Raw genomic sequence first — 27,420 nt, forward strand, 5'->3', positions numbered from 1 at the left:
ACACACACATGTACACACATACCTGAAAGAATATTTCACAAAACATCTAGATAGCACCCCATGTTTTTCCTGTTTTGTTACTTAATTTTTATAATGCTGGTTACCACCTGTTAAATTAATTTCATTGTATTGTAGCTGGCCCATATTTTTGAAAACTCAGCTTTAGGGTCAGGTGAGGTTGAAGCCTGGAGTGTCCATTTGACCCATTAAGGGATCAAATATATGGTGATGGAAGGAGACTGGACTTTCAGTGGTAAGAACACAATGCAATATACAGATGATGTATTATAGAATTGTACACATGGAACTTATATAATGCTATTAACCAATGTCACCCCAATAAATTTAGTTTTATAAAAATAAGTAAAATAATAAACAAAAATTTAAGTCAGCTTTAAACAAGGCATGATGAAAAACAGTATATGAACAGGTCCTCTCCAAATTTTGCACATCATTCTAGGTTCTTTTGATTACAACTGCAGTACACATGCAGATAAATCATCTGCCATGACCGAATGAAGAGAAGAGGGTTTTCCTCCACCAGACTTGCAAATTGGTAAAGCTGCAAAGACCAGGGCTAGCCTGCACATATCTTCTCTGAAAGGATTGAATCCATGTTGTTGCTTTGGGGAAAAAAGTAGTGAAGTGAGTACAGGTTGAAAGCGGCACCAAGTACTCCAGAGGAACTTGTTCTGTGTCAGTCCTCGAAGGCAGACAAACCCCTAAGATGCTGTCTCTCTGTTTGCCTCCCACTATTTTAACTTACCTTTGGATTGTACAAGCCAGTTTGGCTAGCTGTGGCCTCGGATGAATGTAGACATCAGTGTCTGTTATCAGCAGAATAACAGGGTTAGAGGTGGTAAGTCTATGATTCCTTCCAGTCTAACATCCTGTTCCCTAGAAAGCCAGCCATGCAAACAGCCTGATTGCTTACTTTCCAAAACATGGGGAAATAAAACATTTTTTTGTCAGAACACCTTATAACTTCCTCAGGCTACTGCAGGAAATTAATTTTACCTCTGTTCCTTTGAGGCCCATGCCTCCTGGCTATAACACTGCGTGTCTCTCCCTATCACTGTCATCAAATGGCCTCCAAACCATTCCCCAGTGTCACTGACAACCTAGCACCCAAATTACTTTCTTCCTCCCCACTCCAGCTCCTGCTTTCATCTTGGCTGAGTGGCCCTGTGGATGGCTGATGCAATACCGAAGGCTGAGAGCCCTGAATCCTTGTGACTGTCACCTCCACTCCTTCACTTTTAGGGTCACAGGCTGAGACTTGGTCCTGTCATCACCCAGAATTGCTCTATTTCCAAACACTGCCCACTTCCTTCATCAGAGCCTCCTATCCTTAAAACTCTCTCACTCCTTTGTGAGCCGGCTGCTTTCAGCCTTACTGAACCTTCAGCTTCATGAAGTTCTCTTCTCCTCCCAGTTCAGCAGGCTTCACTTCTCTTTCTTCGTCAGCCTGGCAGTGTCCATTACAGACTCTGGGTCGAGTCTGTAGCTGACACATGGAAGGCAGGTGCCCAGGATCGTTGAATGACTGTTAACAGATGTAGCTCCTTTAAAAGCAAGATTTCTTTATTTGATCAGTCTTTTTACTAAGTACCCAATTTTTATTGCTTCTGGATTCTGGCACCCATTGGTTAAATATGAAATTCAGACCTTTCATTTATGCAGAGAACATAAATGATTTTAATGAGTATTAAATTTTGTTCTCAAAATAAACGTAGCTTGCAAAGTCAATATAAATTAAGACAGAGCAGAAAAACCTACAGCTGGTTCTTCCCACTGCAGCCAGTGGCCAGGTGCACAGTGCGAAGGGACAGACCCCTGCCTGCTTCAGCAGAATGAGGGAGGGCGAAAGATTTTGTTTGCAGTCGTTGTCCATCTCTCCATCAACTTTCACTCTTGCATTTTAGATAATCTTGCCTTTTAGAACAAGAAAATGGTCTTCTTATTTACCACATCCACAGGACAAGGAAAAACTCTCCAACAAAGAACCATTGGCCCCATTGAGGACTGCTGACAGCTGTAGTTTATTAAGTCAGCTGGGAGGATCAGCCAGAGGGCAGACATGTGGCTCGTAGCTTCAAAAGATGATGCCCTTGGTTGCAAAGATGATGTCCTTACTTACTTCAGTAGTCAGTCATTACTCAGGACCTTTTAGTCAACTTCTAGCCATACCCCAGCCTCAGCAATGGCTTCCTTCATGGAGCAAAGCCTTCTGGTTAGTGATTTTTGCAGTTACATAACACTGGTCACTTTTAGTTAGGTCTCATGAAACTGTTTTCCAAGATAAAGTGGGGCTAGCCAAGCCCAAAATCTAATAAGAAGAACTACAAAACAAGGTCAAGGTGATTCAGCAGGGTTACGTTATAAGGAAAGCCAACTATTGTGAAATTGTAGGCTCATTCTTACCACAAGGTACAAATATTTTCCCAGGACTGCAGTTTTTGTTGCCTTAATTTGCTGCCTGATGGTCTTCCAAGAAGGACCACATTTCTCCTACCCTCCTACCCGTATGGGGTTGTGGAAAGGGCTTTGGACTCTGACCAACCCCGTTCTGCTGGGGCTGGTCACTACAGGCTATCTGACCTCAGACAAGTTACTGAACCACTCTGGGCTTCAGCTTTATATTTTTAAAAATGGGTTACAGTGATATGACTACCTCAGAGAGTGTTGTAGGGAGTAGGTCCAAGACAGATATGTCAATTCCCTGATATTCTGCAACATAGGAAAACACATGTAATATTACATGAAAAAGTAGAGTACACAAAAAAAATTTTTTACAACTGTATAAAAACTTATTATCCAGGCTGTAACCATGTCAAAGTCACACATCTTCAAGCTAACTTATGGGATTGCCCCTACTTTCAATAAATAAAAAGGCTCCCCTGGCTGGTGTGGCTCAGTGGATTGAGTACCAGCCTATATGAACCAAAGGGTCACCAGACTGATTCCCAGACAAGACATATACCTGGGTTGCACGCCAAGTTCCCAGTAGGGGGCACACAAGAGGCAACCACACGTTGATGTTTCTCTCCCTCTCTTTCACCCTCCCTTCCCTTCTCTCTAAAAATAAATAAAATATTGTTTTAAAATTTATAAAGTAAGTAAATAAATAAATAGGCTCTTATCACACAAAACTTGGGAAATAATAGGGCTTTTTCTCACCTCCTCCTTCTGAAATCTGATAATTCCTTGGGGATCCCATATTTGTAATGGTCCCTTTGATTCTAACTTTTACTTCTGTTGAATTCTCAGTCAACTCTAGTCTTGGCTCTTTCAAACCATTTTTTTCCATCCATGCAGCATAGACCCAAATATGGAAAACTAACCTTTCATTTTGATCTCCCCAAACTCCATTGAAACAAGGCAATCTCCCCCATACAAGGCATGTATGCAGTCCCCACAGGGGAGCCAGCCACTGCACAGCACAGCCTAAAGCCTGGAATGAATCCCTGTCTTCAGAGACCCTGCCAGTGCCATCACAGGGCAGGCGCGCTGGTTGACTCTCTTCCTCAGCCCACTCCTCCTCCCAGTCTCCACCCACCTCCCACTTCCCTTTTCTTTCTTTAATTCTGTTCCAACCCATATTACTGAAGGCTACCCCAAACTCAAAATTTCTTCCACTACTTTTATGCAAATAAGTGCTCTCTGCCTGCATCTTCACTGCCACCACACCCCACACCCCCCCACCCTGCCCCCAACCTGGTCCATGTCAGGTAGCCTGTCTTCCCAGACAGGTGTGCCTCACCTCACCTCGGGGCAGAGGAAAGGAACAGGGACACCAGGACTCTTGTCCTCTCCTGGGTGTTTTACTAAACAGAAAATGGTTTCTCCCTAAAATGCATTCTGCCACCCATTTTCTTCTCATTGCTATCCATAAATATATACACAAATCCAATAAATATATATATTAATAACAGAAATTTTTAAATTTTTGCTATGGGTTGGTGGGACTACAAATAATTTTTTTCTTCTCTCTTTGTCAAATCTTGTCATGCTTTTGCTTTAAAAAAAAAATTCTAAATCTCTTTAAATCCTATAAATGTAACCACAAATTCTAAACTTTATAACAAGAAAAATTTTCCACAGAAAATTACTGATCAGGTAGACTGTTATTCAGCAGTTTATGAATCGGGCAGCATCCCATCTAAGTAGATAAGGAGCCTTGCAGAGCTACACAAGGCCAGAGGATTTTATAGACCAAAGTAAGCAAGAACGAGGAAGAAACACTGGGCCTTTGCTGATTGGTTTCAGCAGGGCTACTTTCCTTCTGTGGAGCAAGGCAAAGTCTTGAGCTGGTCAGGTAACTTGTGTGAGCAGGCAAGTGCTGATTGGTTGGCCCAGGTCTTCCTTTTTTGGGAGTGCTGAGCAAAGGAATGGAGATAAGTTTTGGTTTGCTGATGTGGGGCTTAACATGAGCAAGGGCATCTTGGGGCTAATTTGGTTATTTTAACAAGTGGAACATTGTAAAATTTTTGTTAAATTAAAAAGATATTTATATTCAATTTGAGAATCTGAGCTAAATATACATATGACCAAATATATCTTGTTACATTTAAAAGATAAGAAACTGGAATATAAGGCTTTGTCTCAAGCAGCTAAGCTGTGTCTACTCAATTCTCTTGTCCTCAGTTTTTAAATTTCCCCTAGGCCTAGAAACTCCAATGGTTGTGAACTGGTGTTCAGTTCATCTATGAGGGAATTTGTAAATACTCTGTCACGACTTGAAAGCAGAGTCTGAGTCATCCAGGCCAGGTGATCTCTAGGTTCTCTTTGATAGGCTTATGTAAATTGTGGACTGCACATTCCCTAGCTCACCTATGTGACTGAAAGCAGTTTGTGGGAATCAGTTGTTAAGACCCCTCACTGAGTACAAACATACAGCATTTCCCACTGGACCAGGGGTGGGACCACCCTGGGAATGCCTTCTCCAGCTAAATGCTGATTTTTCCCTAAAAAAAAAAAAAAATCAATTTATGGTCATGTGGACCTCCTTATTAGTTTCAAGAAATTAGGTGTTACTTCTGAAAAGAGCACTGTTGATGAATGGAACCACAAGGGCATGTTAAGATAAAAATGAGCCTCTCTCTCTCATCATCCTGTTCCTTTGGACTCTGCATTTTAACAGGCCATAGTGATAGAAACCAGAGGATTTTTACCAGAGCCCCACTGTATTTCCTGGAGTCTGCCTGCCTGCACGAACTGGCCCTAAGAATGCACAAGAAGGAGTTTGCAGTATTGAAACTAAAAACAAAACAAAACAAAACAATAGGTTTTATTTTTAGTATTAGAATATTTCTTTTTTAAATTATATTTTATTGATGATGCTATTACAGTTGTCCTGATTTTTTCCCACTTTGCCCTGCTTCACCCAGCACCACGCACTCCCTCAGGCAATCCCCACACCATTGTTCATGCCCATGGGTCATGCATATAAGTTCTTTGGCTACTCCATTTCCTATACTGTACTTTACATCCCCATGGTTATTCTGTAACTACCTATTTGTACTTCTTATACCTTCACCTCTACACCTATTCCCCCAAACCCATCCCATCTGGCAACCATCAAAATGATCTCCATATCCACGATTCTATCTCTGTCCTTCTTGTTTGCTTAGTTTATTTTTAAGATTCAATTGTTGATATGTATTTTTGCATTTTATTGTTCATAGTCTTGATCATCTTCTTTTTCTTAAATAAATCCCTTTAATATTCCCTTTAAAACTGGTTTGATGAGGATGAACTCCTTTAGTTTTTTTCTTGTCTGGGATTCTAAATGATAGCTTTGCTGGATAGAGCAATCTTGGCTTTATGTCCCCACTTCTCATGACTTTGAATATTTCTTGCCAATCCTTTTAGCCTGCAAAGTTTCTTTTGAGAAATTAGCTGACAGTCTTATTGGAAATCTCTTGTAGGTAACTAACTGCTTTTCTCTTGCTGCTTCTAAATATTCTCTCATTTCACCTTTAACCTTTGGCATTTTTTTCCTCTAATTTTATTGTTGTTCAAGTACAGTTCTCTGCCATTTCCCCCCACCCCAGCCTAACCCCAAGCCCCCCCCCCCATGTTGTCCATGTGTCTTTTATAATTGTTCCTACAAACCCTTCACCCTTTTCCCCTGAAACTCTCTCCCCTCTCCCCTGTGGTCACTGTCGCCCTTTTCTCAATTTCAGTGTCTTTGGTTATATTTTGTTTGTTTGTTTCGTTACTTAGGTTCCTGTTAAAGGTAAGATCGTATGGTATTTGTCTTTCAATGCCTGGCTTATTTCACTTAGCATAATGCTTTCCAGTTGCATCCCTGTAGTCACAAAGGGTAGGAGCTCCTTCTTTCTCTCTGCTGCATAGAATTCCATTGTGTAAATGTACCATGGTTTTTTGACCCATTCATTTAATGATGGGCACCTAGGTTGCTTCCAGTACTTGGCTGTTGTAAATTGTGCTGCTATGAACATTGGGGTGCATAGGGTCTTTTGGATTGGTGTTTCAGGATTCTTAGGATATAATCCTAGCAGTGGAATTGCTGGGTCAAAAGACAGATTCATTTTTAGTTTTCTGAGGAAATTCCATACTGTTTTCCACAGTGGCCTCACCAGTCTGCATTCCCACCAACAGTGCACTAGGGTTCCCTTTACTCCGCATCCTCTCCAACATTTGTATGCTGATTTGTTTATGTTGGCCACTCTGAGTGGTGTGAGATGGTACCTCATTGTGGTTTTAATTTGCATCTCTCTGATAGCTAGTGATGCTGAGCATCTTTTCATATGTCTCTGGGCCCTCTGTATGTCTTCCTTGGGGAAGTGTCTGTTCAAGTCCTTTGCCCATTTTTTAATTGGGATGCTTGTCTTCTTAGAATGGAGTCATGTGTGTTCTTTATATATTTTGGAGATTAAACCCTTGTCTGAGGTATTTGGCAAATACGTTTTCCCATACAGTTGGTTCTCTTTTTATTTTAATACTGTTTTCTTTAGCCATGCAGAAGCTTTTTATTTTGATGAGGTCCCATTTGTTTATTCTTTCCTTTATGTCCCTTGCTCTAGGGTACATATCAATGAAAATACTGCTGTATGAAATATTTGAGATTTTCCTGCCTATGTTCTCCTGTATGACTTTAATGGTGTCACGACTTATATTTAAGTCTTTATCCACCTTGAATTTATTTTTGTGTGTATGGTGTAAGTTGGTGATCGAGTTTCATTTTTTTGCATGTAGCTGTCTAGCTCTCCCAACACCATTTGTTGAAGAGGCTATTTTTACTCCATTTTATACTGCTGCCCCTTTGTCAAAATTAATTGACCGTAGAGACTTGAGTTTATTTCTGGGCTCTCTGTTCTGTTTCATTGATCTATCTGTCTGATTTTATGCCAGTACCAGGCTGTTTTGATTACAGTGGCCTTGTAATACAGTTTGATATCAGGTATTGTGATCCCTCCTGCTTTGTTCTTCTTTCTCAAAATTGCTGCAGCTACTTGGGGTCGTTTATGGTTCCATATGAATTTCTGAAATGTTTGTTCTATATCTGTGAAATATGTCATGGGTATTTTAATAGAGATTGCATTGAATCTATAAATCGCTTTGGGTATTATGGACATTTTGATGATGTTAATTCTTCTGATCCATGAACACGGTATATGTTTCCATTTATCTGTGTCTTCCTTGATTTCTTTCATCAATGTTGTATAGTTTTCTGAGTACAGGTCTTTTACCTCCTTGGTTAGGTTTATTCCTAGGTACTTTATTTGTCTTGTTGCTGTATCAAATGGGATTTTTTTTTCCTGATTTCTGCTTCTGATGTTTCATTGTTGGTGTACAAAAATGCCTTTGATTTCTGGATATTGACTTTGTATCCCACTGTTAGGCCAAATTCATTTATTAGATTGAGCAGATTTTTGGCAGCATTTATAGGATTTTCTATGGACACTATCACGTCAACTGCAAACAATGACAATTTTGTTTCCTCCTTTCCAATTTGGATACCTTTTATTTCCTTTTCCTGTCTGATTAGTAGTGTGGCTAAAACTTCCAACACTATGTTGAATAGAAGTGGTGAAAGTGGACAACCTTGTCTTGTTTCTGATCTTAGTGGGAAAGCTCTAAGTTTTTGTCCATTGAGTATGATGCTGGTTGTAGGTCTCTCATATATGGCCTTTATTATGTTGAAGAATGCTTCCTCTATTCCCACTTTGCTGAGTGTTTTTATCATAAATGGGTGCTGTACCTTATCAAGTGCTTTTTCCACATCTATTGATATGATCATGTGATTTTTGTCTTTGCTGTTGTTGATGTGATGTATTATGTTTATTGATTTGCGAATATTGTACCATCCTTGCATCCCTGGGATGAATCCCACTTGGTCATAGTGTATGATCTTTTTAATGTATTGCTGGATGCGGTTTGCCAATATTTTGTTGAGAATTTTAGCATGTATGTTCATCAGTGATATTGGCCTGAAGTTTTCTTTCTTTGTTATGTCTTTATCTGGTTTTGGGATTAAGATGATGTTGGCTTCACAAAATGAGTTTGGGAGTCTTCCATCTTCTTGAATATTTTGAAATAATCTGTGGAGGATGGGGGTTAGTTAGCTCTCCCTTAAATGATCTGTAGAATTCTCCTACAGAGAATTTTGGTCCAGGGCTTTTGTGTGTCAGAAGCTTTTTGATTACTGTTTCAATTTAATCAGGTGTTATTGGTCTGTTCAGGCTTTCTGCTTCTTCTTCATTGAGTTTTGGAAAGTTATGCTTTTCTAGAAATTGGTACATTTCATCTAGGTTTTCACATTTCTTGGCATATAGTACTTTGTAGTAATTTCTTACAATCCTTTGTATTTTGGTGGTATCAGTTGTAGTCTCTCCTCTTTCATTTCTCATTGTGTTTATTTGGGTCATCTCTCTCTCTTTTTTTTTCATGATCCTGCTGAAGGGCTTGTTGATTTTGTTTATCTTTTCGAAGAACAAGCTCCTGGATTCACTGATCTTTACAATTGTGCTTTTATTCTCTATGCCATTTAATTCTGCTCTGATCTTGCTTATTTACTTCCTTGTACTGGCTGGCACTGGGTTGTCTTTGTTGTTGTTCCTCAAACTCTGGTAGGTGTAGGGTTAGGCTGTTTAATTGAAATGTTTCTATTCTTTTTAGCTTGGCCTGTACCGCTATGAACTTCCCTCTCAGGACTTAGATTGCTGTGTCCCATAGGTTTTGGATTGTTGTCGGTTCGTTTTCGTTTGTTTCCAGAAACTTTTTGATTTCTTCCCCAATCTCATTCTTCACCCATTCATTGTTTAATACCATGCTATTCAATCTCTGTGATTTTCAGTGTTTGGGGTTTTTTCCTTTGGGGTTGGTTTCTACTTTCAGTCCCTTGTGGTCAGAGAAAATGCTTGATATGATTTCAATTTTCTTGAACTTGTCGAGACTTGTTATGTTTCCTATCATGTGGTCTATCTTTAAAATATTCCATGTGCATTTGAAAAGAATGTACTTTGCTTCTTTGGGATGAAAGGTTCTATATATATTAGTTAAATCCATTTCATCTAGGGCATTGTTCAATGACAGAATATCTTTGGTGATATTTTGTTTGGAAGATCTGTCCATCTTTGACAGTGGGGTATTAAAATCTCCTACTATGATTATGTTGCTGTCAATATCTTTCTTGAAGTCCTCCAACATTTCTTTATGTATTTGGGTGCTCCTGTGTTGAGTGCATATATATTTACAATGTTTATGTCATCTTGGTGGATTCTTGCTCTGAGTATTATGAAGTGACCTTCTGGGTCTCTCTCTATGGTCGTTCTTTGAAGTCTATTTTGTCTGATATGAGTATTAGTACCCCTGTTTTTTTTGTCCCTGTCCGTTTTCTTGGAAAATTTGTTTCCAGCCCTTTACTTTCAGTCTGTGTAGGTCTTTTGTCCTGAGGTGGGTCTCTTGTAGGCAGCAGATGTGTGGGTCATGCTTTCTTATCCATTGAGCTATTCTCTGAATGGATAAGAAAGCCAGTCGTTTGATTGGAGCATTTAATGCATTTACGATTAAGGTTATTATTGATAGGTACTTATTCATTGCCATTTTTACATACCTGTGTTCCTCTCTCTTCTTCTCTCCCTCCCTTTCCTTAAAGCAGTCCCTTTAGCATCTCTGGCAGAGCTGGTTTGGTGGAGGTGTATTCTTTTAGACTTGTTTTGTCTGGGAAACTCTTTATTTGGCCTTCTATCTTTTTTAAAAAATATATTTATTGATTATGCTATTACAGTTGTCTCATTTCTCCGCCCCTCAACCACTCCATCCTGCCCATCCCCTCCCTCCCAAATTCCCCCCCTATAGTTCATGTCCTTGGGTCATACTTATAAATTCTTTGGCTTCTACATTTCCTACACTATTCTTACCCTCCCCCTGTGTATTTTCCACCTATCATCTATGCTACTTATTCTCTGTACCTTTCCCCCCCTCTCCCCCTCCCACTCCCCTATTGACAACCCTCCATGTGATCTCCATCTCTATGGTTCTGTTCCTGTTCTAGTTGTTTGCCTAGTTTGCTCTTGTTTTTGTTTTAGGTGTGGTCGTTAATAACTGTGAGTTTGCTGTCATTTTTACTGTTCCTATTTTTGATCTTCTTTTTCTTAGGTAACTCCCTTTAACATTTCATATAATGGTGATGATGAACTTCTTTAACTTGACCTAATCTGAGAAGCACTTTATCTTCCCTTCCATTCTAAAGTATAGCTTTGCTGGATACAGTAATCTTGGATGTAGGTCCTTGCGTTTAATCTTGGGTAATGTAATGATGATGTGCCTTGATGTGTTCCTCCTTGGGTCCAGCTTCTTTGGAACTCTCTGAGCTTCCTGGACTTCCTGGAAGTCTATTTCCTTTGCCAGATTAGGGAAGTTCTCCTTCATTATTTGTTCAAATAAGTTTTCGATGTTTTGTTCTTCCTCTTCTCCTTCTGGCACCCCTATAATTCGGATGTTGGAACGTTTCAAGATGTCCTGGAGGTTCCTAAGCCTCTCCTCATTTTTCCGAATTCTTGTTTCTTCATTCTTTTCTGGGTTGGATGTTTCTTTCTTCCTTCTGGTCCACACCGTTGATTTGAGTCCCAGTTTCCTTCCCATCACTACTGGTTCCCTGTACATTTTCCTTTGTTTCTCTTAGCATGGGCTTCAATTTTTCATCTGGTTTTCGAACACATTCAACCAATTCTGTGAGCATCTTGATAACCAGTGTTTTGAACTGTGCATCCAATAGGTTGGCTATCTCTTCCTCGCTTAGTTGTATTTTTTCTGGAGCTTTGAAGTGTTCTGTCATTTGGGCCTTTTTTTTTTTTTTTTTGGTCTCAGCAGGCCTGTAATGTAAAGGGGAGGAGCCTTAGGTGTTCACCGGGGCGGGGGTAAAGCTGGTCGCTGTGCTGTGATGCTGTACGTGGGGGAGGGGCCGAGAGGGAGCAGTGGTGCCCGCTTCACTCTCCTCCGGATTTCACTCTTTCACTTCGCTACCCACAATTAAACTGGGCCCCCGGGGTGCTGGTTCCCGAGTGGGTGGGCCTGTGCACACTCTAGGCCCCTGTGTGTCTCTCCAACGACCTCTCCCATGAGGCTGGGAGTCTCTCCTGCTGCCGCCCCAACCCCCCACGGGCGTTTTCAATCAGAGGTTTGAGGCTTTATTTTCCCGCGGTGGAGCCCTGGGTTGTGCGGTCTGCTTCGATCCCCACCCTTTGTCTGGTTTATCTGTGCGGGAATGTGGGGCCACGGGGTGCTACCCACCGCTCTGCCTGCCCCGTTCTCCGCCACTCTGAGTCCAGCCCTCTCGGTTTATCTGTGAGCGAATGTGGTGCTGCAGGGACTGCTAGTGGTCAGACTGCCTGCCCTGTTCATCTCACACTCCGCCAGTCTCGGTCCCGCCACGGCCACGCTAGTCCTCTCCACCCTGGTGCCCATCTCCGCCCCTCCTACCGGTCTGGATGAATGTTTATTTTTTATTTCCTTGGTGTCGGACTTCCTTGCCGTTCAATTTTCTGTCAGTTCTGGTTGTGCGAGGAGGCGCAGTGTATCTACCTATGCTGCCATCATGGTTCTCCCCTGGCCTTCTATCTTGATTGAGAGTCTTGCTGGGTAAAGTAGCCTTGGTTCCAGGCCTGTGGTTTTCATTACTTGGAATATTTTCTGCCATTCTCTTCTGGCTTGGAGCGTTTCCATTGAGAAGTCAGCTGCTAACCTTATTGGGGCTCCCTTGTATCTTACTTCCTGTTTCTCCCTTGCTGCCTTGAAGATCCTCTCTTTGTCTTGGAATTTTGACATTTTAATTATGATGTGTTTTGCAGTGGGCCTCTTTGGGTTCCTCTTGCTTGGGACTCTCTGTGTTTCCTGGATTTGGGTGACTTTTTCTCTCATCAGATTAGGGAAATTTTCCATCATTACTTTTTCAAACAGGTTTTCTATCCCTTGCTCTTCTTCTGCTTCTGGTCTCCCTATTATACGGATATCATTACGTTTCATGTTTTCCTGTATTTCCCTTAATCCCTCTTCATTCTTTCTGAGCTTCTTTTCCTTTTCTTGCTCTTTCTGGCTGTTTTTTTCTAATTTGTCTACCAGCTCACGATCCGATCCTCTGCTTCATTGAGCTTGCTTTTGATTCCTTCTATTGTGTTCTTCAGTTCAGAAATTGTATTCTTCATTTCCTCTTGGCCCTTGTTGATAGTTTCTATTTCCTCTTTCATGTTGATATAGTTTGCAGTGAGTTCACTGTAGTTTCCCTGTAGTGTCTAGTAATTCTCTGTGAATTCATTGAGCTTCCTGATAACCATTGCTTTGAACTCAGTATCTGATAGTTAAGTTGCCTCTATTTCAGTGATCATTCTTGCTGATGATTCCTCCTGTCCTTTCATTTGGGGATTGTTTCTTTATCTTTCCATTGTTTGTGAGACTCTTCCTGTTATCCTCTGCTTCTTAAATTGATCTGTTGTGACTCCCTGGGTTTATGGTGTGAACTCTATGGTAGAATGCCTGTGGGATTCAGTGGTGTGGTCTCCGTAATCTCCTGAGCTCGCTGGTCTTGGGCTGTTGTTTATATTGGCTCTCTGTATGTCTTTGAGTTTTGATTGTTGTTGGGTCTTTCTTTGGTGGGTCCTTCCCTCCAGCTGGTTAACTGAGGGTCAGTCCATCCACCACATCTTGTATTCTGTTGTGCAGGTGTGGACAGTTTGTGTTGAAGCTGATTCTTCTGTGTGTATAAGGTTTTGAGGCTTCTCTCTCGCTCTTGTTCAGTTGTTTGTTGTGAGTAATTTCTCCACCATTTAGTTGTATTTCCAGATCAGTCCTGGATTGAGGTTAGTGTGGCTTCAACTCCCTCCTTCACCTTCTTCCAGTGTTATCTGTTGGTGCTTCCTTTGTTGGTGAGCTTCCTCTTCCAACAGGTGAACTGATGTTCACTGCTTCCACCTTGCTAGTTCTCTGGAGTAGCAAAGTGAAATTTGTCTCACAGTCTCAATTGTTAGGATGACCCCTGTTTGGGTCTAACTCTGGTCTTTTCACAGCTCCAGGTTTTATTGTCTCACTGTCTGATTCTTCAATGTCCTCTACAATTTTTGCTCTCCAATCTTCGTATCTTCATATGCTGGAAGACTGTTGGCTGTTTGCTCTGTTCCTCAGAAGATCAGCTAAGTGTTTCACCAGGGGGAAGTGGACTCCACTCCCGCCTATCTCACCGCCATCTTCAACCTTTGGCATTGTAATTATGATATATCCTGGAGCAGGCCTCTTCACATACATTTTGTTTGAGACTCTCTGTGCTTTCTGGACTTGCATGTATATTTCCTTCAACAAATTAGGGAAGTTTTCTTTCACTGTTTTTTCAAATAGACTTCCAATTTCTAGCTCTTTCTCTTCTCCTTCTGGTGTCCCTTTGAGGCAAATGATGGACCTCTTGAAGTTCTTCCAGATTCTGCTTATACTATCTTCACTTTTTGGATTCTTTTTATTCCTTGTTGTTCGGATTGGTTGTTTTTTTCTTCCTTATATCACAAATCTTTGATTTGATTTTCTGCTTCTGTTGTTCCATTCTCCTGTTGTTTCCCTGTAAGTTGTTCTTTATTTCAATTAGTGTATCCTTTGTTTCTGACTGGGTCTTTTTCATGCTCCAAAGGTCCTCACTAAGTTCCTTGAGCATCCTTATAACCAAAGTTTTGAACTCTGCATCTGAAAGATTGCTTATTTCCATTTCATTCAGCTCTTTTTCTGGAGTTTTGATCTGTTCTTTCATTTGGGCCATGTTTCTTTGTTCCTTGTTTTGGCAGCCTCCTTGTGTTCGTTTCTATGTATTAGGTAGAGCTACTTTGACTCCGTGTCTTGGTAGTGTGGTCTAATACGGACCAGTGTGGCCTAGTAGGTTTCCTGTAGGGATCAGTGGCATAGCCTCCCCCTCACACAAGCTGGGTGTTCAAAGTGCATTCTTTGTGTGGGCTGAGTACACTCGCCTCTTGTGTTTGAGCCTTGGTTGCTATTGGAAGATCAATCGGAGAGATTTACCCAGGCCAATGAGCTGCAAGGATTAGCTGTGACCACTTACCACCAACCTCTCCCTCCATGGAGGATCAGCCCTGCAGGGGCAGGGTGGTGGTGCTCCAACATGGTCTGTAGCTGTCCACTGGGTCACAGGTCCTGGGGTTTCCCAGGTGGTGCAGGCCAAGGTCATCTCCCACCTGTGTTTTGCCTGGGGCCACCCTGCCTGAGCTATAAAGCAATCATAGATGACTCCTACTTGTGCTGGGCTTGGAGCTTCCCAGGCAAAGCCAAGCAGTGAATCTATGCTAGCTGTCCTAGCACCAGGCCTGGGGCTCACTGAGGCCAGCTGTTGATTCTTTGAGAGGATTTAGGAAGTTGTGCAATATGAGCCAAGTCCAGCCATTCATATGGAAAACCAAGTTAGGTAGGCCCCTAAGATGAGTTGGGCAGAGTGTCTGGGAATCTCCAAGGCAGGTCCAACAGTGTTTGCCAGGTTGATGGAGTCTCAGATATGGCACCAGCTTGCTGGCTCTATTGCTGTATGGCTTGTTGTGGAAGGGTTTAGAAAAGGGACAATGGTTTCTGCCCACTTTTATGGCAGACACTTCAGTTGCTCCGTGTATGACACTGGTGCCTTTCAACTGCTACCCTGGTGCTGGAGCTCAGAGGAAGTGAGTCTCAATAGTTGAGTCCATGTGTGGGTTCTTTAGGAGGAACTGCTTGGAAATTTAGAAGTTTCTTCCATCAACTCAATCCCTGCTGGTTTTTGCAGCCAGAAGTTGTGGGGACTTATCTTTCTGGCACTGGAACCCTGAGCTGGAGGGCCTGATGTGGGGCCAGGACTCCTTGCTCCCAAAATATCCCTCCCAAATTTTTAATCCACCACATGTTGGTGTGGGCCCAGCCCACACTATATCTTCACCCTTCCTACCAGCCTGAATAGATGTAGTTTCCTAATTCCATAGTTGTCAGACTTCCATTAAACTCAATTTCTGACAGTTCTGAGTGATGGTTGCTCAATATTTTGGTTTTAATTTCGATGTGGTTATGTGAAGAAGGGAGCCATATTTGCCTGCACTGCCACCTTGACAGGAAGTTGAAAGAAAAAACAGTTTAATATTGAACTTGCCAATAGAGACTGGGAGCTTATGCTTTAAAGAGCTGACTCCCCGATGGCTTGTTGGTTGCAGAATCAACAAGGGCAAAATCACAAGACCTTGTGGGGTTTGGGGTTCAACATCATGCTGGGAGCTGATTGGCTGGAAGTGAGGTAAGGGTAATAAACTATTTCTTTAGATCTTGAGGATAGTTCTGAGGTCTTTTCCGGTGACTGTCTGGTCTCATGGGAAAGTAGGCAGGGGGACATTCCACCTTATGGCTCAGGAGCTAAAGCATAAGTCAGGTCATGATGTTCCCTTTAGCCTGCCAGATGTATGGACCTTGTGACCATTAGTCAGGACCCAGCTACTGTCTTCTGCTGCCCTGGGGTTGCTGATTATCTGGGGGAAAGGCTAGGTCTCTGAGGGGTAGGGGACTGGAGGGGTATGATTTACAGAGCTAGTATTTAAAACTAAATTTAATCAAAGTCATAAGGACCCTTGGTTTTAGGATGGCTGTGTGATAATTTTTGTTTTTATTTTTTCTCTTGTTCTATAAGTCCCTGTTCTATAGTGTAGAAAGTGAATAGGAAGTCTGGTATCTGGAAGGATACTAAGCCATGGGGTGGCTAGATCCTGTAGAAGAGAAGCGGGTGATGGACAGGAGTATCACTCCTTCCCCTTTCTACTCCCATTTAGTAGCCTGCCCCACCCCATAAAGATGAAGCACAGACCTGAGGCCTGGCCCCGTGGGCAGTGGACATCCAAAACACTGGGTACTTGCAGTTCTGTACATGTTTGCTGACTGAGTGAATGGTGTGTGGTAGCCCATTCCCTGCAGGGCTCCCTGATTTGCCCAAACCAGTCAGGGTTGAGTACATCCTGGATTGGATTTCAGGTCAGCTTCATCTAGACTGGTGATTTCCAACCTGTGTGCCACAAAAAAATTTAAAACATGCCATACCTGACTATTTAGACAGGGGCACTGACCTCCTTTCCCTTAGATTGTCAAATAAAAAACTGACAAGAGTCAGCACAACAGCCATTGGATGTGAATGAATTGGAATTATACCAATTTTTTGGCAGATGGGCAAAATTTTTTGGTGTACCACAGAATTTTAGTAATCAGTTTATGTATGCTATGAGATAAAAAAGGTTGAAAATTGCCGCCCTAGACCATCCTTCTTGGGTACTACTCGGAGATGCATTGCCTCTTTTAGGCCTCTCAGTCTTCACGGAATGTCCAAGGGCAAGAATCTGAGCAGGGAGTCAAAGCATGTGCAGAAAGAGAGGAGACGTGGGACTCAGCTCTCTGGTTGCCAGACACCTCTTAACTCTATGGTGAAGATGGAAGGGAGCCCTGGACACCTGGAGCTGCTCCTGTACCAGAGGCAGGGGACACGGCAGCTGGCCTTACTGGCTGGGCACAGAAAGCATCTTGGCCAGCAGTCTCCACACTGTGCCCTGAAGAATGCCGGGGCAGGAGCCTAGAGGTGGACTCCAGCACCAGCCCCACGACCTGAGCAGCCTGCTTTGTGGCTCACACTGCCACTAAATCTCTGTGTGGGAGGCATGCTCAGAACCTTAAAACAAACAAACACCACCAAAAAAAAAGTTAAACCATTTTTGGTTTAAACCGCTAATCGAATCTCTCAGCTTACAAATTTAAGAAATACATTTAGGCCCCAGGAGCTCATTGTCTCTCCCAAGGTCATGAAACCAGATGGAAACTGAGCTAGCACCAAACCCATTTTCTTGACTCTCAACTCCCATCCTGCTTTGGGAGCCCTGCTGAGCTCATCAGCTGAGGAAGTAGAATTCAGGGGAGTCAGGTGGGCACGCAGGCCTTGCTCGTATCTACAAACGGATTCCACCACAGGGAAAACATAAAAATCTTGACTGATCTATAGAAAAGTGTTGGCTAAATTACTTAAGCTTAGTCATTCAACAAACTTTTATTGACTACCTACTATGTTCTAGGCAAACTCCAGAGACACAGCAGACTTTGCACTCATGGAACTTATTGTCTTAAAAGAGAAGCTGACTTTTAAGTAAAATTTCCCAGGGCTGAGAGACCAGAGAAAGAGGTTGACAACTCCATGATTATATTGAGAATATTTATTAAGGGGACTCACACAAGAGGGGACACGTCTTGGCAGTGGTGGACGATGTGGATCCTCAGGGCAATGTGGCAGGTGCTAAAGGGTTAACGTAGATGCAGGATTGATAAGGGCACTGGGGAGTGACCTGCCCCAGATAAGGGGACAGTGGCTGGAGTATTTGCCTAGGGAGCAGGTAACAGCCTGTGCCAAGAGCCAGCATGCCTGGGGCAAGGCAGGGGGGTCAATCAGACAGTCCCTGATGGGATTTTCAGGAAGTAGCCTCATCTGGCTGGATCTAGCTGGTGAGTCCAACAGTGGAATAGTCTCTCCTCCACACTGGCCCTAATCAGCTTCCTCTTAAAGTATGCAAATAAATCAATCATTATATTGTAGGGGATGGAGAAACTTTCCTCTTTCAAGTTTCTTTCAACTGGCTGAATAATTAAATCTATATGAGACAGATTAACAAGAGAAAAATAACCAAATTTAATTAACATGCATATACATGGGAACCCCACATACATGAGAGAGTCAGAGACAAAGGAAAGAAACATGGGCATATATGACATTCTGAGCTAAAGGTGGGGTGAGGCACCTTGGGGGAGGACGGTCACTCTCAGGATGATAAGAAGAGCTAAATGTTCAGTAATTAGAAGTTTGCCCTGCCCTGCAGATTGGTTAATTTAAGGTTTTCTCTGATAATCTCTTATTATAGGCAAGGCCACTAATTCAATGTCTTATAGGTAGTTAGGGGAGGGGCAGAAGTTTCTCTTGAACCCAGAGGGTCTCAGTTGCTTTTAGCTCAGAATCATCCCCATGACACAGAGGCACATCGTGGGGTAATTCGTTCTGAACCCCTACAATACATCACCACAAAACATCCTGCAGAGGGAGAAGTACAAGATGCTGTGAGAGCATATACAGACTGGGGCAAAAAGTAGGTTTACAATTGTGAGTACACAAAACACAGAGTTTATTCTGGTACTGTTATATAGCAATTATGGTATTATTTTCCATGCGAACAGCTGTAGACCTGTTGCCACACTCCATATAGAAGGATCTGACCAAGTCTGGGGGATCATCAGAGGGTGTTCTCCTGAGGAAATGATGTCTGGGCTAAGATTAGAGAGACCTCTGAGAGTTAACTTGATACATAATTATCTCTAATCTTTATTGAGCATTTACTTCAGTCCCTACTTCATTTGTTGCATTAACTTCTTTACGTTAACTCCCAACAACCCTGTAAGGTAGGTCTTGTTACTTTCTTCATTTTACCAAGATGTATAAACTGAAGCAAGATGATGTAATTCACATGTAGCTCTCCAGTTCCAGGTCTTACTCCGTATTCAAAGGCTGTGGAGTTGGGTGTGGTCGAGGAGTGAAAGGAGCTAAAATTGCTGAAGTGCAAGGCAGATGGTCTACTAGGGGTGTCCAACCTGCGGCCTGCGGGCTGCATGGGGCCAGGATGCAGCCAGAATGGCTGTGAATGTGGCCCAACACAAAATTGTAAATTTACTTAAAACCATTTTTTTGCTCATCAGTGATCGTTTGTATATTTACAGTGAGTGTTTGTGTATTTAATGGGTAGCCCAAGACAACTCTTCTTTCAGTGCGGCCCAGAGACGCCAAAAGGTTGGACTCCCCTGGCTCTAGATGAAGCTGGCAGAGTAAGAAAGAGCCCTGTCATGTAGGTGTAATAGTTTATGATATTTACACCAAAAACTGTAGTGTTTTGCCTAAGGCCAATAGGAAATATTTTATACCAGGGAGCACATGATCATGTTTATGCTTCAGTAAGACCACTCAGGCTGCTGTGTGGAGGCTGGATTAGAAAGAAGGGAAGGAGAGATGTACAGAGACCCGGTAGGTGGCCTTTGCAGTAGCCCAGGCTTAAGATAATGATGACTAACCCTGTGGCTTGCCTGAGATGTAGAGAAGTAGACAGAAGCAGTGTCTGGTGGAAGTGAGCAACTTCCAAGTAATTTAAAAGAAAGGCTCTCCCTGGCTGGCGTGCTTCAGTGGATTGAGCACCAGCCTGTGAACCGAAAGGTCACTAGTTCAATTCCCAGTCAGGGCACATGCCTGGGTTGTGGGCCAGGTCCCCAGTTGGGGCCATGTGAGAGGCAACTGATCAATGTATCTCACACAATGATGTTACCCTCTCTTTCTCCCTCCCTTCCCCTCTCTCTAAAAAAATAAATAAATAAAATCTTTAAAAAATAAAACTAAAAAAATAAAAGAAAGACTCAAGTCCCTTAGAAGCAATGATGTGAAATCTGCTAGTTACCAATTACTTTTATCCCATCCTTAATAGGAAGTTTGGCAGTTCTTAAACCAGTTCCCATACACATTAAAAACCATGGAATGGACTATGTTAAAATCTTCTGAAATTCATTCAGCCAATTGAATACCAGGTCAAAGGTCGGCTCCCCACCACCTCTGTCACCACTGGTTCCTGGCAGCCCCTTCCAGCCTTGGAACCATTGCACTCCTGAGAGCTGCTGGGGTCAGGCTCCCAGGGTAGGCCCTCCCTTTAGTGTTCTCTTGGGCACCCACTATGTGCTAGAAAATGCCCCACTTACCAGCTCTAAATGCCAGCCTACAACTTCATGGATTCTCCAAGTTTGGTTCCCAGGTAGAATTCTGGTGAATAACTTCTTTCCTGCCAAGATGACAAGTTGGGTTTCTAAAGACAGATGTGTGGCTCCGTGTGGACAGAATATGTGGTGCATGAGCATCTTTGGCAGGAGGTAGAACAGTGTGGAAAATCTGAAGCCCTGGGTTGTTTTCACTGCTCATGGTTTCTGGGATTGCTGAGTTGAGGGGGAGCAGAGAGGGCTCAGCTGTGGAGGAGGTTGAGATTAGCCACATGGAAAGTATCTTTCTGCTACCTGATTAAGTCCATTTGAGGCACAGATGACATGTCTTTTGTTCTAAGAAAAGGAACATCAGGGGCTTTCAGTACTGGAGGGTGTTCCCTGTCAGATGGGAGCTGGGATTCGTAGCTCCTGTTTGTAGAGTGCATGCTGATCAGATGGAGCATTTGACCAATCGCCAAATTTCTAGCTTTTACATTCTGTCCAAGTTCAGATATGTCTATGGAAGGCAGAAAACTACAGGCTCGTCCTTCTCTTGGGTTTCTAGGAAAAGTGCCAGACTTCCTTTCTGAAATTAATTTAGTGGTTTCCTCCTGGGCTTGTGTTCTGCGCCACCTTACGGGTATGTTTGGAACTGCACCTCCCCAAGCTTCTCTGGGCTCAGAGAACCACCTACGGTAGCCCTCCCCAGCTGGTCCCCAGGTGCCCTGAAGTAAAGCAGGTCCCAGGCTTGTCCAGAGGAGCACTAGCACAGAACAGAAGGAGGAGGATGCGAATGCTAGTCTTCCCTGCTACTGTGCAATGCTTCAGATCACCTACAGCTGTCATAGCCCATAAAGCTGTACCCTGCAGATGCAGATGGGACAAGGCCTGCACCCAATCTCAAGTTAGTTGCTTTTGTAAGAATAAAGTTACAAGACCTTTTTCTTTTTCTTTTTTTTTTCCAGAGGGAGTTAGAAAATTGGAATTTAAGGTTGGCAACAGCTCCTTTGTGCTTGTAAAGTGCTGGCATTTGCAGCACTTATGCTCTGTGGTTATTGAGCTGGAGGAGGCTGTTCTTGGCACAGAAGCAGAGCGGGGCAGGTTGAGGGGGTTCTATAACATTCACTGCACTTGTCTCAGGTGTAGAAACAAGCCCTGGAACAGCATGGGGAGCTGTAGTGCTGCCCCAGGCTTCGAGTGGGTAGTGGAGAAGACACAAATCCCAGCGCCTCACAGCCCTGCTTTCCAATGGGCCCTCCTTCACATACCAGCTGTGTGACCTTGGACTCGCTGTCTGTGGCAGCCAGTCTTCTAGTCTGAAAGTTCGGGATAATAATAGGATCTTTTTCATGAGGTTCTTGGAGAACTAAGTGAGATATAGCCCAGGCCTGGCTCTTAGCTGACTCTAGTAACTGGTTCAGATGAATAAGCAACCCACGCTGAAGTTCCCTGGGTCCTTTAAGCATCTGATTGGAAGGACTGCACGTGGCTGCGGTGAGGCAGCTGATAGAAACAGTAGCAGGTCAATGGTATCTGTTCTATCAAAACAACCCAAACTAGGTAATTGTCTCTGAGGAGGTAAAATACAACCTACAGCATGCCTGAAGGAAGGGTGCAGTTACAGAACTGAAACGTGCCAGGTGATAAGAGGCCAGGGTCCAGGCTCTGTGTGGTCAGTTCCCCACCCTCATGCAGTTGTGTGTCCACTACACAGTGGTGGGTGGGCCTCAGCCTCTGGGCGATGAGTGGCTGGATGCTCTCTCCAGGGGTGCCCTTTCAGATGGAAGTCAGCAGAACTGCACAGGTGAGGTCTGGCTGAGGTGGGGAGTGTGTGTACACTGGTTCGCCAGCAGGGTGGACGTGGCTCTTCCTAAAGTCACCTGAGGGGACATAAGACTTAATAGCCAAACCTGAAAACAGCCCTTTGTCATATCTATTCATGCATTGTTGAAGATTCTAAGATCTGAAAGTGTGTGGCTAGCGTTTCTAGAGATTGCATCACTGCATAAGAGGACATATACATTTATTGAGTACCTACCATGTGCCATGCACTATGCTAGAGAGTTTAGTCATTTAATTGCCTCAGCAGCCCTGTGAAGTAGGAATGATTTCACCCATTTTACATGTGAGGAAACTGAAGTACAGTGAAGTGGCTATACCTGGCCAGTGAGAATGGGGCCAGGGTCAGGATGGAGGAAGTAGGGTAATTTGAGCAGTATTGCATCTTTGCATCCCCCACAGCACCAGGCGCAGTGTCCTGGACTCAGGAAGAGTTCAGAAAATGCCTGCTGAGTGTCACGAATGGAAGGATTTGTTTGCAAAAGGGCATTCAGAAACATGGGCAGGTACCCAAGGGAGCGGGGCTCTGAAAGACCAGCTGGATAGGGCAGTGGCTAGCAATCCATCAATTCAGAATTCACTGTCATCTGGCCAGTGGCCTGCTGGCCTGCAGGCAGCCATGTACAAGGGATGACTTGATCAGCTTTGGCCCTTTTATTTTAGGCAACCCACCTTCCAAAGAGGAGCCAGTTGGGAACTACCCATTCATAGTCACCTCTGATGATGGACGAAAGGTTCCTGTGGTCCAGGCCTATGCTTTTGGCAAATACTTAGGCTATTTGAAGGTTGAGTTTGATGCAAAAGGAAATGTCATTACTTCACATGGAAATCCCATTCTTCTCGACAGCAGCATTCCTGAAGGTATGTGAAATTCAGGGCAATGTTCCACTAATCCAAAAATTAGATGGCTGAATTTTTTCTCCTTTTTTTTTTTTGTTAATATTTCAGGACAAGACTATATACTTTTGAAGAATTGGGTTTCTCTGAGTTTATCGTTTTCATGGATAAAGAGATTTAAAACACACCCAAATGCCACAAATCCCCATTTGCTTCAAGTCCTTTTAGCATCAGACACTGTCACTGCCTCTCGTGCCTTTCCAAGCTTTGCCGTGGATTGGGAAGGCCACTCTCAGCTCCTGTCCAGAGGAGAGCTGATGATTGGCGCCAAGGGGTTCATATGGGGTGGAGTGGGGCTCCAACCCTGGCCCCACCCCAGCACCAGTCTCATGGGCTTCAGTTTCTTTGTTTATCAAATGAGGGAGTGTCTTTCTCCCTTCTTGGTCTGGGATGCAGAGAAAATAAATCTTCATGTCACCCATTTTTATGTAGTATACACAAACACACTCCTACATGCCCCCTCACCTGCCATTTACTGCTTAGGATGATCAGGTCAGGAAGGATGGACAGTGAGGGGCGATGGTCTCAACACAGACCTCTCGAGCCAGAGGGAGGGGCAGGGACCACACAGAGAGCAGGACCTCAGCAGGCCCTTTGTACCTGCCCTTGGGCCATTCCTTCATGGCCCAGCACAACACCAATGCTATCCCAGGGGGGCCAACAGGCAATCTACAGATGGGATGAGTTGATGTTCACATACTTAGCATGTCTTCAAATTAGGGTCCATCCTGGGTCTTAGTACCAGGAAACAGAATAGAGGCTCGTAAGGAAATTTCATAGTCAAAACCAAAATGTACAGAAATATGGTAAAGAAATGTATACTCACACACGTAGGCTAAATAATGCTTGATTCTTTCTTCAAAATTTAGGCCAATGTGAGATGGGCTTTAACGGTAGACTGATTTCTGTTGTTATTTTGCTTTCTTCTAGATCCAAACATAAAAGCAGAAATTAACAAATGGCGGGTAAAATTAGATAATTATTCTTCCCAGGAATTGGGGAAAACAATTGTCTACCTGGATGGCTCCACTCAATCATGCCGCTTTAAAGAATGCAACATGGGCAACCTGATCTGTGATGCTATGGTGAGTGGCCCACAGGGATGCAGGCCCGGGGCCTTGGAATGAGGAGAGAGAGAAGGAAAGAGGGAGGGAAGATGCAGGGGGGACAACCTGATAGTTTCACAATTGAGCATTTAGAAAGACATTAGTGCCCAGACTACAGCTGGGCATGGAGTCATACCAAGCACCTTGGGAAGGTACGTGAACTAGACCAGCTGACTATCAGTCTATAGATTTGCAAGAACTGAAGCCTTTATTTTAAGGCATTCACTTTTGGATGTCTGAATTTTGGGTGTTGCTTTTCCTATAAAGTGATCTGAATACACAAAACTCTACCACTCTGAAGATGGAGACATAAAACATCTATTTGGGCCTAACTGGGCTCCGGAGAACTAGGCCTCGTGTGACTAGAACACCCTTCACAAGCAGAGAATGACAACACACATTTATAGTGATGATAATAAGTTCTGCGGCTGTGCAACAGCAGCCATGAAAAGCACCTGTCTGTGGGAAGGTGGCAGCCCTCTGGGGGCTCTGCTGAGCCAGGCCTCCCAAGTCAGACTCAAAGCCCATACCCAAGGGGATGTTTCTTGGTCTGTGTTCTGCACAGTGCAAGGGACATAGCCACCCATGCTTAATAAATGTCTGCCAAGTGAAAAGTGACAATATTCACACTTTCCCAGGTAAGATCGATGCTGCAAGAGAAGGAGCTATAGACACCAGCGTGTGTGGATGTTTAGAGAAAGGTCCTGAAGGAAACCCCCAGGCCAAGGAGTGCTTACCTCTCTGTTAATAGACTGGGGCAAGTGTAAAAAAAAGTTTGGTTTTGCACTGTTTATTTTCCAAATGAGAATGTACTCATTTTATTTCTTGTAACTAAACATATATTTTGTAAAATGAAAGTTAAGAATGTAACTAGTTCTCCCCAGTTTCAAGAGGCTGTCTCTGTGTCTTCCAAATCAACTGTTTGTGAACTGCCTGGGGGCCCAGACTCGAGGCCAGGGTTTTTTGGTTTGTTTGTTTTAAAGATTTTATTTATTTAATACAGAGGGGGAGGGAGGGAGAAAAAGAGGGAGAGAAACATTGATGTAAAAGAGAGACATTGGTTGCCTCTTCCATATGCCCCAAATGGGGATCGAAACCCACAACCCAGGCACGTGCCCTTACCAGGAGTCAAAGTGGAGACTCTTTGCTTTGCAGAACAGTCAGACTGGTTAGGGCTAGACCAGGCTCCTTGTTGGCCTGAGGCCTGGAGTTGAAAAGGCTTTCAGGTCCTGCCTTCAAGATCAAGTGTGGGGCCTGCCCTGGAGAAGCAGCCCGCAGGCCAGTCTGCACTAGAAGAGCTGGTTTTGTGGAGGCCCAGTGAGATCACAGACATCTCAGGAGAGGGGGCTCAGAGCATGGGACAGGTCACAGTATCTTATTTTTGCTTCTCAGAGCATAAAACTAGTTCTAATTATACTTGAAAAATCTCTGGGAACACAGGAGTAGGGGAAAGCAGCTTTATTTCCTCAGTGGAACCAACCAAATTCCTGGAACTGATCCTAAGGACAAAGTCTCAGAATAAGTAACGTAAATTCATGCTACTGTTGCAGATTAACAACAACCTTAGACACTTGGATGAAATGTCCTGGAACCATGTGTCCATGTGCATTTTAAATGGTGGTGGTATTCGGTCTCCCATCGACGAGCGGAACAACGGTATGCTCCTCAGGCTCCCGGTCCTCAGCTCAGTGTCCTCTCTCTGACCATGCACATGGGCAGCCTCAGCTGACCTCTGCTGCCAGCTGTGAACCACAGTGTCAGTCCCTTCAGTTTGAGTTAGCCACTACTCAAGTCAGCACCTTGCCCAAAGGACACACACACACATGCTCAGGTTCTCCTGTGTGTCTGCACACAGCAGCAGCAGGCTAAGGTTGATGGAACCCAAGCTTGATCTAAACTTCTGACTCACAAAGTTAAATAGGAATTGTTGCTGATTTATGCAAAACATTGACAGCCTCCACCCTGATCTCTGGAAAGAGAGAGGCAAAATTGTTTTCTGTACTGGAAAGCATACCACTGGATTAAATCCTCTTAGGGCATTTACAGATACCCAGGGTTATGTTATATGATGAAATAAGCCAACTAGACAGATACTCAAGATGTTCTTGCTGTCTTCCCTGATACGCTGTCAAAACCAGCCAGTCTGTGTGAGCCCCACACTCACCTCATTGTTTCAGTCAGGGACAGGGGGCAGGGAAATGCTGCCTGTCTGGAGGACCTGACCAATGCTTAGCACCCACTGAAGATCTTGACTCATGCCAGGAGATCCAGGACAGAGCACAGGCAACTTTAGAGTCACAGCCATTTATAAGTCCTGCCTGTCTTGCTCAGTGGTGGAGGGCACAGGCAGAGGCCTCTTGGAATCTGTTCACTCCTGAAGTGCTGGGAGGCAATTAGACACAGCTGATGCTGATCCAGTAGCCTCCCAAGGCCCCGTGCCGCCCTCACCTCCTCCTCCCCTCAGCCATCCTAAAGAAAACTGGTTTGGGCGTCAGCTTGTTCTCAAGATATTTTTCTTCTAAAAAAAAAAAAAAGATTTTTCTTCTTGCCTCACCTGTGACTACCCTCAGGCACGATTACATGGGAGAGCCTGGCTGCTGTGTTACCCTTTGGAGGCACCTTTGACCTGGTCCAATTAAAAGGCTCCACCCTGAAGAAGGCCTTTGAGCACAGTGTGCACCGCTATGGCCAGTCCACTGGAGAGTTCCTGCAGGTGGGCGGTAAGTCACCCTCCCACGTGAGGTGGGATTCCCAGTGAGATGGCCCAGCTCCCTCTTCACCAGGACCCCTGTGGCCAAGCTTGCTCAAGTTTTCACAAGCCAACATCGGTGCATAGTCTTTCATAGGCTGTGGACTCCCAGACCCCTGAGATTAGGTCACTCAAAGCCCCAAGTGTCTGGCAATGAGCAGTATTTGCCAAGTCTGATTTGGACATCACACGGGCCCTCCCAACTTTAAGTAGGTCAGCTACATTGAAATCATTTCTATTAAAATCTTAGTTGTTTAAGCATTCAATACTCTTTGTGGAAAAAAATAAATTTCTCCTGTGTTCTAGTCATAATCATCTAGAACCATGCTGAAGTGCAAAGGTAAGTGTGCTGTGTCCATCAGTTGTTAACAAGGACGATTTCTGGGAGGGGCAGCCTGCTGCATAGACACACCTGATGACTGAAGCGAAGGGGTTCAAATCACGCAGAGCAGGGCCGCAGCACTGGCCTCACCCCCATGGCGGTTCTGACTCTGCCATGGCCTAGGGCAAGTCTTCACTGTCTCTGAATGCAAAGAAAACCTGCCCTCCTCA

At 43.8% G+C, this 27,420-nt stretch overlaps 1 protein-coding gene across 1 annotated transcript in view; it reads left to right on the forward strand.

The window, feature by feature from the left end:
• The window catches only part of NT5E (5'-nucleotidase ecto), a 65,623-nt gene that overhangs the window by 34,258 nt on the left and 3,945 nt on the right, over nucleotides 1-27,420 (forward strand). The window contains exons 4-7 of the mRNA XM_024576581.3: nucleotides 22,780-22,977; nucleotides 23,944-24,098; nucleotides 25,670-25,775; nucleotides 26,690-26,839. Coding sequence (XP_024432349.1) covers nucleotides 22,780-22,977; nucleotides 23,944-24,098; nucleotides 25,670-25,775; nucleotides 26,690-26,839 — 609 coding nt within the window. The remainder of the gene's footprint in view (nucleotides 1-22,779; nucleotides 22,978-23,943; nucleotides 24,099-25,669; nucleotides 25,776-26,689; nucleotides 26,840-27,420) is intronic.

The sequence above is a fragment of the Desmodus rotundus genome, chromosome 11 (genome assembly GCF_022682495.2).
Source record: "Desmodus rotundus isolate HL8 chromosome 11, HLdesRot8A.1, whole genome shotgun sequence".
Lineage (NCBI taxonomy): Eukaryota > Metazoa > Chordata > Mammalia > Chiroptera > Phyllostomidae > Desmodus > Desmodus rotundus.